The sequence below is a fragment of the Nanorana parkeri genome, unplaced genomic scaffold, assembly GCF_000935625.1.
Source record: "Nanorana parkeri isolate BGI_ZX_2015 unplaced genomic scaffold, ASM93562v1 scaffold2155, whole genome shotgun sequence".
NCBI classification, from domain to species: Eukaryota; Metazoa; Chordata; class Amphibia; order Anura; family Dicroglossidae; genus Nanorana; species Nanorana parkeri.
The window spans coordinates 149202-161571 of record NW_017308423.1 but is presented as its reverse complement, the minus strand read 5'-3'; the positions used below and the strand labels follow the sequence as shown (position 1 = coordinate 161571).

Here is a 12370-nt window from a genome sequence, read left to right as displayed (position 1 = left end):
CCCCCCCCCCCGCCCCGAGACGCCGCTGTTCAGTCTCGCCGCCTCAGCGGCTCACACTTCACCCTGCGTGAGCCGTGTGTCTGGAGAGAGTATTGGCTCCATAAGACGCACTGTCATTTTCGCCCCCCTTTTGGGGGGAAAAAGTGCGTCCAATGGAGCAAAAAATACGGTAACTGTGGGGCGTAGTCTGGCCGCGCGAGTATATGGCTGCTTGATCCGTGAGAAGCGCCGCCGGATCTTACGAAATCACAAAAATCGTAAATGGGATCGCTACACTTACCGAAATAGTCCCGATCAGCATCGGCATACCTCCAGACATGTCAGCAGCTAAAAAAAAGTCCAAAGGCCCTAAGAAACTGACAGATTTCTCTTCGAGGCCTGGACAGAAGAACAGTCCAAAAGGCACCGGTGGGAAGTGTGTCACAGCGCCCCTATCACTCCTTCTCCCTGCAGCACCGACTCTGACATGGAGGAGAACGGCAGCAATGATAGAAATCGTATACAGGATTTATCTAAGAGACCTGCCAGCCCACCCTTAAGCTCTCCTCACACTAAAGCACCAGGGAATAAAAAACAGTCTACAGTATCTGGCACAGCCAGCCCAGTCATCACTCCATTACAGGATCTTCCTGCTACTGACACCCCAGCTTCTGAGAATTACATTAAAAATGTGTTACTGTCACTGAGATCAGAATTTCAGCAGGACATCCAGTCCTCTCTTTCTGGATTGCAATCCCAAATATCTGAACTGGGTTCTCGTACTGACAATGTGGAATCTCCCTTTAATGACTATGCCTCTGCTCATAATTACCTTGTGGATGTCTATTCTGATCAGGGTCATATAATTCAGAAATTGCAAGAAAAAATTACTGACTTTGAGGACAGATCCAGACGCAACAATATTAAATTTAAAGGGATCCCTGAATCTGTGGGCCCCACAGAACTGCCTGTATACCTTCAACAGCTTGTTCATGCCTTACTAGCTAACAGCTCAGGCCCTGATACGCTTATTGATCGCGCCCACAGGCTGCATAAGCCCAACCATCTACCGGCGTCTGTGCCCAGAGATGTAATTGCAAGAATCCACTTTTTTCATACCAAAGAAAGACTCATGTTTGCTTCTAAACAAGCTCCTGCTCTCCCAGAACCATTTACACGTGTTTCGCTGTATGCTGACATCTTGGCTGCATCTGCTCAAAAGCGCAAGGAATCTCTAAGGCACTTCGTGATCGTCAGATTTCCTACAAATGGGGATTCCCAACGAAGCTCCTGGTCTCTCATCTCAACAAAATAATCCCTATACTGACCCCGGCTGACGGTGTTCGAATTCTGCATTCCTGGAATATACCTATACCATGCCGACTCCAACGTCCCGGCCTCAACAAGCCAGGAAGATCCATATGGACTGGGCATCTCGCTGACTTTACATGGCTCTCTAACATGGATGAGGTTACCCATCTTCTAGAATATGCTACCTGATCCTGATCTTCAAGATCTGGCGATTTTCGCTCTCTTGGATTGTTCTGACCCCCTATTTAAGAGTGTGCCATGCACACTGTCAGGTAATCTTGTTTATTCGTTTGTTTTTGTTATTGTGTTATAACCGTTCTATTAGCTTGGTATCAATACATTGTTGTTTTTTTATGTGTATTGATTTGTTTTGCACGTGATTATCAACTGTTTTGGTCTATCCTGATTTTCTCTTCTGATGGTACTAAGCTTACGCTTTTCCAGGTCTGGTGTACTTTCTACTGCCTAAAGTTCCTTCTTGTTGTTCTGCAACATCTCTGGGCATCATGTAGTCACACATGTCCTTAAAAATGACCTTGCTTAATGCTAAAGGTCTTAACAGCCCTAATAAAAGAGCTTTTATGCTTTGGAAAGAGGCGTTATCCCTACATACTGTAGTGATGGTCTATGTGTGCAGGAGACCCACTTCTGTAGAGATAAACCTCCTATATGTAAACATCGTGAGTTCTCACATTATTTTTTTTGCTCTCTCTGACAAAAAAAACAAGGGTGTCATGATAGCCATTAAAAAAACAGTCACCTTCCAACTGCACGATTCCCTAATTGACTCAGATGGCAGGTTCATTATCTTGGTGGTAACAATCAATGGCTGCCTTCTGACCATAGTAAATGTCTATGCCCCTAATACTTATCAGAAAAAATGTATCTCCGCGGTAATGCGCTCAATTTCTGACATGCGCAAGGATCACCTTATCATTTGCGGTGACTTCAATGAGGTACTTTTCCCCACGCTTGACTCCTCCAATACTAAAAGGAAACGCAACACTTATCTCCCATCTTTCCTTCGTTCTAATGATCTGCATGATGCCTGGAGATGCCTACATGGCAGCGAGAGATTACACCTTTTTCTCTTATATGCAAAACTCTTATTCTAGACTGGACATGTTCCTAGTAGACAAAGTCACTCTACAACATATTTCAAAAGCTGACATTGGATTAATCACGTGGTCAGACCACGCTCCGGTTTCCATATACATATTTCCAGCAATTGCCCCCCCGCTTCTCCATATCTTGGAGCTTAAATTCTAGTCTCATTTCACATCCCGCACATAGCTTTTATGTCCAGTCTGAAATAAGTGCATTTTTTGACATTAATCCTTCCTCTGCTAGCAACCACACAGTAGTGTGGAATGCACACAAAGCCTTCATTAGAGGAATTTTGATGAAAGTGGGGGCACAAGAGAAAAGGAAACGTAACAAAACCCTAACCCAAATCCAAACCCTTGAGGAGTCTAATAAGAAAAATCCAGCTCCATCTACTTCTTCCACTCTACGATCCCTTCGTCATGAACTTAGTTTGCTTTTGACCTCACAATATGATTTTATGATTAAAAGGCTTAACTTGAAATACTACTCTCAAGGAAACAAAGCAGGCGCATTTATAGCCCAATAATTTAAACACCGGAAAGAAACTACCAGAATCCCTTACATTTTTCCAACCCTCTTGATATAGCCAATCACTTTAGTGAATTCTACTCCTCATTATATAATCTAACAGACTCTCAAATCGCCCTCCCACCCACCACCTCTGACATACAATCTTTCTTGGACTCAGTACGGCTCCCCTCTATTTCACCTGATCTAACGCAGTTATTCACAAACCCCGTTTGAGGTTAAGGAGGTTTTGAAAGTTATTTCGGACTTGCCCCTACATAAAGCCCCGGGCCCTGACGGATATAGTGCGGAATATTATAAAGCTTTCTCTTCCATCTTAGCCCCTCATTTATGTATTATTGCTAACGAAGCGGCAGCCACGTGTTCCTTCCCTAACGAATCCCTTGAAGCCACCATCATTACGATTCCAAAACCTGACAAACTTTTGGATGACCCTGCTAATTTCCAACCTATTTCATTACTTAACGCAGATGTCAAAATGTATGCAAAGCTTTTTGCTAATCGACTATTGCGGGTGCTTCCTGATCTGATTCATCCGGATCAGGTGGGATTTGTATATGGCCGACAAGCTCCAGGTGGGACTAGGCGTATGGTTGACCTTATACAAATCGCAGAGCGATCGGGGGAGCCTTCTCTGCTTCTTTCTTTAGATGCAGAGAAGGCCTTTGACAGAGTACATTTGGGGTACATGAGAGCTGTATTGCACAAATTCGGTATTGTGGGTTTTTTGGGCTCAGCCATTGATGCTCTGTACTCACAACCCAGCGCGAGAGTAAGAACATCGGGTCTAATGTCCACACCTTTTCAAAATATTTATGGTACTCGACAGGGCTGCCCTCTGTCCTCCTTGATCTTTGCACTGGTGATGGAACCCTTGGCTGCTGCGATCCGTGAGAGTACCGCTATACGTGGAGTATCTGTTGGCCAACAAACACACAAAATAGGGTTATAATGATGTAATAATCTCTATAGCTGATCCCCTGACCTCACTGTCAGAGGTTCAAGAAATCCTCACGAGATTCAGCAAAGTTTCCTTCTATAAAACCAATCACTCTAAATCACACATGCTGGCCATCAATATTCCGTCTACTACTAAATCCATTATTAGCGCTACCTCACCATTCTCCTGGGCTACCTCTCACACCCTCCCATACTTAGGCATCACTCTAGTGACCCCTAGCTCCAACCTCTTTACTTATAACTATGCTCCACTCCTACTTAAAGTATCAAGACTTTGTACGGAGTTGAACAGACCTACTACATCTTGGGCAGGAAGGATTAATCTTATTAAAATGTTTGTTCTTCCTCACATATTATATATGTTCCGAGCGCTCCCTATTGCCCTTTTGCCTTCTTACCTAAAAAAACAATTTTATATGGAATGGCTAGAAGCACAGAATATCAAGACTATGTCTTCACACACCCAAAGCCTATGCTGGTATGGGAGCACCTGATATTGCTAAATACTATAAGGCAAACTTGCTGGATCAAGCGAAGTTCTGGTGGTCACCTCACCCTGACAAAATATGGTCCCAAATTAAGAGTGATATCTTATATAAAAACCTCAAGCTTTTATTATGCTCCTCCCTTCTCAACAACCCCCCCACTAAACATTTTCTAGACACAGTCACAGCAACACTACGGGTCTGGCACACCTTCGACTCCCCACCACACTCCTGCAGCGAATCTTTTCTTAAACACCTACCTCTGCTCACTCTGGAGTATGTCTTAGACGACATGCACATGTCAAATTGGGTGAGTTTGGGGCTTACCCATTTACATGCTCTATATACTGATGGTCATTTATTGTCATTTGACGAGTTGTGCAGCAAATATAATCTTCCAGTTAGGGATTTCTACAAATACCTTCGCATAAGACATTATTTGCAATCGATAGGTGTTAGAGGGGGATCGCTCCTTAAGAGAAGCATACATTTTTTCTGTGCTAGTTCTTCACCCGCAAAGGGAATCTCCTTTTATAATCTTCTAAGTGAGCCCATATCTCAAGATAAATTACCGTCTATGAAGTGGTGGGAGACTAAATATAACGTTTCAATTTCCCCGGAGCAATGGTACAAAGAGATCTCATGGCCTTTTGAAAACATCGAGATGTTTGAACCACTGGGAATCCCTACAGAAAATATTTCACAAGTGGTACTTTACACCACAGAAACTCGCCAGAATTTATCCCTCATCCTCACCACTTTGAAATTGTGAAAATTGTGGAATTGTTGGCTCCTTGATACATATCTGGTGGTCTTGTGTCTCCATCAGATCCTTTTGGGATTCGGTCTTCTCCTTTATTTCCACAGTTACTCACCTTCCTTGTGATGGGTCCCCACAACTTGCTTTATTAGGGATTGGACTAAATGAATGGCCTATTGGTTCTAGAACTGTAGTCTCACACATCCTTATATCTGCTCGCCTGGCAATAGCGCGGGCCTGGAAACAATCGGAACCTCCATCACTCGGCGTAGTTGTACACATATTGAACACGCATGTCCACTTTGAATTTTTGTTTCCCAAAGCTAATATGAAACTCCGCACCTTCACCTTACAATGGGCCTGCTGGTTGGCAGACGCCAGATGCATGACTCAGGTATCATGACCCCAACTAATACTCCTAAAAGCAAAAAAATACTGCTTCCTAAGTATGTTTATCACTTATTAGACTTCCATGATCATCACATACTTTCTTGAGACGGTAGAGAGAACACAACCTCCACCAACTATCCTGTCTCTGGGCTACATATGGACTCTCTCCTATGGAGGTCTGTTTATATAAGACTTACTTTTTCAGTTATGTTACTTGCTTACTACCTGTTAATGCTGCAATATCACTTACTGTTGACTTTTCCCATACAGTTGTTTATTGGATGACCTGGAATACTGCTGTATAACAATATAGAATACTATTTTCCTTTTATCTAAATATATTATTTATGTATGTATAGCAGGATTTTGTTTTCTTTATGTATGTATGTATCTATGTTGTGTAATTTTTTTGTTTGTTTGTTTATTATTTCTGTTCTATTGGCAAAATCTAATCAATTCATTGTTAAAAAAAAATAAAAAATAAAAATACGGTAACTGTCTTGCACAATCATCCTCTTGATGCACTACTGCACACCTCTGCTGTGCCAAATATTGCAAAAATCATTTTATGAACCATTATTTGATGCAACTTGTTTTTTGCGTGTCAATTGCGTTTTTTTGTGTGTGCAAAGTCCCACTTGGGATTTTTTTTGTTTTATTGTTGCAATTGCTCCATCAGTTGCAAAGAAGGAGGAAGGAATCTGCAACAAGGTTTGCCAAAATCCTTGAAATGTACATTGATTACTCAGAGAGAGTGTCTTTCTTTCTCAATAGAAGTGGGGTTGCTCTCTAATAAAGAACAGACCTGGGTGTGGATGTGGAAGGTATTTACACAGCTGATGATCTTCTACAATGGCCCAAGGAGGATTCATCCTGGCTCCAGGTATTGTTTAATGTGTACATTGCATAATTACAAGTTCCTTGAGGGCGTGAGCTCGATGTTTATAAAATTCCAAAAAGACACACAATCATCATGTGATGGAAGTTCTTGTTATGCATCTCCTTCTTTCCACGCTGCACAATTGGCATTTCCCCTTTGCAGGTTAGGTGAGTCTGCAAGACCTCCATTCCTTATTATTACCAAGAACATTCACCTTGTGTTCCTTCTTAGAAGTCTATCTTGTGTCTTCTACTGATGACCTATATTAGATTATTGTTCCCCTGTGCTAGCTTCTTGTACATGCAATGTTCAGTCGGCTGTACACTGGACAATTCTGATATATGAGGAGTATTGTGAAGGTCGTTTAACTGAAGTCAGGGAGGCTGAAGCAGCAGACTCCGTCTCTGGGATCTAGTGACTCAAAGGGCTGGTGTTTGTCGCTGATGGTCCCGGGGCTGGAGAGGTGAGTGCAAACAAGTTCACATAAAGGAAGTTTAGTGTTAAAGTTACAGGGAAGATTAATATGCAGGTTAGTGTGATGGCTACTGCTAGGTTTACAAGAATGGTTAGTGTTGGGGGTTAAAAGGAGGGCTGGGGTTAGGGTTACAGGGAGATGTAGTGTTAGATTTACAGGCAGGGTTACAGTGAATGTCAGTGTGAGGACGACTGCTAGGCATACAGTGATAGTAAAGAATTTAGTGTAATGGAAGTGCTGGGGTTCTTGGAAGGTTAATGTTAGGGTTTCAAGAAAGATTAGTGTGAGGATTTCAGGGAGGGTTAATGTTCGGGTTGCAGGGAGGGTTAGTGTTAGGGTTACAGGGAGGGTTACAGGGACGGTTCGTGTTAGGGTTACAAGGAGAATTCGTTTTAGGGTTACAGGGACGGTTACTGTTAGGGTTACAAGGAGAGTTAGTTTTAGGGTTACAGGGAGGGTTAGTGTTAGGGTTACAGGGAGGGTCAGTGTTGGGGTTACAGGGAGGGTTAGTGTTGGGGTTACAGGGAGGGTTAGTGTTGGGGTTACAGGGAGGGTTAGGGTTACAGGGAGGGTTAGTGTTGGGGTTACAGGGAGGGTTAGGGTTACAGGGAGGGTTAGTGTTGGGGGTACAGGGAGGGTTAGGGTTACAGGGAGGGTTAGTGTTGGGGTTACAGGGAGGGTTAGGGTTACAGGGAGGGTTAGTGTTAGGGTTACAGGGAGGGTTAGGGTTACAGGGAGGGTTAGTGTTAGGGTTACGGAGAGGGTTAGGGTTAAATGGAAGGTTAGTGTTTCAATAAAGGTTAGTTTCAGGGTTGCAGGGAGGGTTAATGTTAGGCTAGCAGTTAAGGTTAGTGTGAAGATTAAAGGGAGGGTTAGTTTTAGGGTTACAGGGAGGATTAGTGTTAGGGTTACAAGGAGAGTTATTTTTAGGGTTACAGGGAGGGTTAGTGTTAGGGTTACAGGGAGGGTCAGTGTTGGGGTTATAGGGAGGGTTAGTGTTACGGGGAGGGTTAAATGGAAGGTTATTGTTTCAATAAAGGTTAGTTTCAGGGAGGGTTAAAGTTAGGCTAGCAGTTAAGGTTAGTGTGAGGATTAAAGGGAGGGTTAGTGTTAGGGTTACAGGGAGGGTTAGATTTGGGATTCCAAGGCCATCATCTACTACTTGAGTCAATGTTTGCTCAGAGGAAATGCTTCCTCCTGCCTGCAGTGGATGGAACCTTCTCGGCTGTTGCTGTATATTGTGATCTGTCAGGAATGTGTTCTTGTAAAGTTACAGATTTATTTATTACAGGTATTTATGTAGTGCCGACAATTTACGCAGCACTTTTACATAGCGAACATTCATATCAGTCCCTGTCCCCATGGAGCTTACAATCTAAGGTCCCTATATACCATGCATACATACAGGGCCGATTTAGACAGGAGCCAATTTACCTTCCAGCATGTCTTTGGAGTGTGGGAGGAAACAGGAGTACCCGGAGGAAACCCACGCAAGCACCGGGAGAACATGAAAACTCCTTGCAGGTAGTGAGTGACCTGACCGGGATTCAAACCAGTGACCCCAGTACTGCAAGGCAGATAACTTTGGGTTAGGGTACAGACACAGTCCACTCTACCAGAAATAACCTTGCAGAGGTGTAACCATGCCGAGGTGTGAGCTGTGTGTGTATACATTTTGTTGGAAGACACACAATTCATCCGTTGTCAGAATGATTCCAAGCAATAAATACATCTAGGGAAGATTTCCTCCTTTCCATAAAGCACAATTATCATTTGCCTTAACAGGTTAGACGAGTCTGCATTGCCAAGACCTTTCCCCTTGTGTGGTTTCCTCTATGGATGAATGATATTAGATTATTGCTCCCCTTTCATGCAACTTTAAATCTGCTGTACACTAGAGAATTCTGATGTATGAGGAGTGTTGTGAAGGATAAGAAAAACGATTTGTTCAGCCAAGAGAGGCTCTTGAACAGAGTGCAGCTACATAAGAGGGAGTCGGAGAGTTAAATAGCAATGTAAAAAAGATGATTTATTAAATATTCACAATTAACAAAAATTAATTGACACATAAACCGACTACACAGTTGATACCTTCTAACCCCACACCTTTAAAAATGATTATTGCAATAATCCATTCATGCAAAACAACATTCAAAACTTTTTTTGGAGCTTGCTGATCAATATTGTTTTATTATCAAGTGATTCTCAATTCCAGAGGACACAGCGCTGGGACTAAAGTGATTTGTGCTGGAAACTATGTATCCGATGCTTGGGGATTCTTGAGTTAACTCTTTCTAGTATTTTTCCTCTTGTTGGGGATGTCTTTTAAGTTGATTTCACCAGTTTACAAGTAAAGTCACTATGAACTGAGCTCATATCTTTGTTGGTTCTTTCTAGGGACACCACCAACGATATTAGAGCAAATACTTGGTTGAAGGGAACTTATGGGAATGTATCGGAGCATGAGAGATAAGCCCGGTGATATGGGTAGGCTGAATGCCGCTGAGTTATAGATACACTGGGGAAGGAAAACCTCCAATCTATGTGTGCTAGTAAACTCAAGCAATGTCTTTTACTCACGGCTGCTCTCTCCCTTTGACCCGGCAATCAGTCTCTCAGGGCGCGTGGTCGCTCGATGTTTTTCTCCCCTGTTCCGCTCGTTGTGGTGTACAGATAGTTTTAGAAAGTTCTTAGACGTATTCCTGTGTACTGAAAGTGCTTTTAAGAGGCGTCCCAGGTTCTGCTCGATTTAATCCCGTCTTGCCAGTGAGGATAGTTTCCTTATCCCGCTGTGTCAACATCAATCACTACTACAGACTTTTAAAGCTCTTCATGCAAGTAATGTAGTGTGTCAGTCAAGCATCCTGCTGTGGATGACGCGTTTCGCCCCTCCTCCGTTTCCTGGGGCTTCGTCAGATCCTAATGGGTAATTAGTTGATGAGGTTTTTATCTGTTTTCCCATGTATTAACTATTAACCCATTAAGTGTCCTGAATGGTTGAGCACGAGACAACTTTTTCACTTTGTGCATTTGCATATTTGCTTTTTGATCGTATGTAAAACAACAAGGAGGTTTTCAAAAAACGGTAGGAACAGACATGATCATGCCCAGCAATTAATTTCATATCATCAGTCATACTGTTTTAAAGTTGTAAGTATTGTTAAATCATGATCAAAGTGATGTCTGTTCTAGCTAGTAGTTTAACTAAGTTTTTTGGATGGCTTCTTGTATGTATCTTGTACACTCGACATTGAGATTATCTGGTACCTTACAAAGGGTAAACCAGCTCCAAGTTGACATTATTCATAGTTGAGTTATTAACTAATTTTTCATTTAGATGAAATAATTGGGTATGAATTCAATCATTTTTATTTATTATTTAGTTGTTATTTTTCAATTTATCTACTACTACCTCACACAGTGGCCGGGACCCTCCACTTAGATACAACAATGGGGAGGGGAATCTTAGTAATATTTCTGGGGGTTGCAGGGATAAAGGCTAGAGGAATACCTGTAGATTGCACTCATTGTTCAATCCATGTGGTATCATGGTCCTCAGCTTGTAGATCCACATTTTTTCTTTTTGTAGTAGGATTTTATTAAAATCTCCTCTACGTGCTGAAAGTTTGAGTGCATATATTCCCCTAACCTCTATCCCTGCCACCCTCCCCCCATGATACTTCAAAAAATGTTGTGCCAGAGGACTATCGTTATCCTGGTTTTTTATATCCCTTAGGTGTTCTCCAATTCTCGTTTTTAGTTCACGTTTAGTTTTGCCTATATAGGACTTTTTACAAGGGCACTTTAATTCGTAAATTACACGTGTTGTATTACAATTGATGAAATGTTGTATATTAAAGTTAGAAGTGCCCGTTGAATCTGTGAATTGTTTGGATCTACAGACAAACGGGCATATATGACAATGCCCACACGCAAACATGCCTTTTGGTCTAGTCGATTTGGATAGCCAGGTCTCATGCGGGGTGGGTATGAATTCCGAGGATACCAATTGATCCCTTAAATTGCGTGCTCGTCTGGCAGTCACCAGGGGGTAAGAACCCACTATCTCAGCCAGAATTGGGCACAGTTGGAGTATGTGCCAATGTTTGTTCAATGTTCGTTTGAGGGTATACCAACTCGAGCCAAATTGTGTAATCATACGGACCCTTTTATCTTGTGTATCTTTTTGTGTTTGTCTATTAATGCATTTAAGAAGTTCTTCCCTGTCCCTTTTGTTGGCTATGGCTAGGCTCCTTCTTAGGACTCTATGCGGATAACCTCGTTCCCTGAAGCGGTCATACATTCCTTTTGATTCTTTTTTAAGGATGTTTACCTAAAGCCAGAGAGGCTGGAGCAGTAGACTTGTGTGTGTTATAAAGTAGTTACCACTCCAAGCTCGCTACCGGGATGGACTACAGTCTCAATACAAATGAGTAAACTAAACATGAGATTGTAGTCCATCACAGGGGGGAGCTTGGAGCAGTGACTACTTTACAAGACACACAGGGACCATGGGGAACAAACATACTATATAACCAACGAAAGTAACTTCAACTACATGCTAATAATATATATGAGATAAAGGATGTTTTAGGGGGAAAATAAGCAATTAGCTTTAACTGATAACTTGGACACACACTTTACATTGTTTCGGTTATGAGTTCTTCACTAAACTAATTCTACTGAAGAATTAATTTTACTAGATCCAAGTTGTGAGAATGAAACGTTCCGGTGTGCTTTTCTTTTTGTTGTTGTAGATGTAAGGATCGGCGAGTGGGGGATGGTTGGGGGAGAAATACTAATTATTTTGTATACTGTGTATAAATGTCATAATTTGAGGCCATGTAGAATAAAGGGGACAACTGTCTGTTACTTGTAATTGATACTCTTGTGGTGCCACCTCTTTCCTCCTGACTATCGCACCCATTAAAGCTTCTTGGACATCCCATCACAAAACTGTGGGCATTAGTATGGAGTTGTCCCACCTACCGGCTAGTAAAGCCTTCACTTTTTTGGCAAGACTTTCCTCAAGATTTTGGTGGGTGTCTGGGAATTTGTTCCCATTCCAGGGTTTGTGAGGTCAGAGAATGATGCTGAATAAGAGAATCTAACTCACAATCAGAGTTGCAGTTCATTCCATATTTGTTCATTAGGGTTGTGGTCAGGGCCTTGTGCAGGCCATTTAGCTTCCTCAACACCATACTCATCAAACCATATCTTTATAGAGCTGGCTTTGTACACAGGGGCACAGTTATGGTGGAACAGAAAAGGGCCTTCACCAAACTGTTAGAACAAGGTTGGAAGTGCACAATCGTCTAATTATTTACTGTACACTTCACTAGGAACACCGGAACTCAATAATTGGTATAATGGAGACATTGGGCTCCATTTATATGGTTCTAGCTCTGGAGCGGGGGACCATTCTGGCCAATCAGGGGCATAGCTGTCAACATGGCATCCAATCAGCCTCAAACCACCTAAATCCAGACTATATA

The 12370-nt window shown here is 42.3% G+C and overlaps 1 protein-coding gene across 1 annotated transcript in view; it reads left to right on the top strand.

The window, feature by feature from the left end:
• The first annotated feature begins 2186 nt into the window (after positions 1-2186).
• LOC108800898 (alpha-1,4-N-acetylglucosaminyltransferase-like) overlaps positions 2187-12370 on the top strand; it is a 14700-nt gene continuing 4516 nt past the window's right edge. The window contains exons 1-4 of the mRNA XM_018572881.1: positions 2187-2246; positions 3755-3821; positions 4547-4680; positions 5597-5696. Coding sequence (XP_018428383.1) covers positions 2187-2246; positions 3755-3821; positions 4547-4680; positions 5597-5696 — 361 coding nt within the window. The remainder of the gene's footprint in view (positions 2247-3754; positions 3822-4546; positions 4681-5596; positions 5697-12370) is intronic.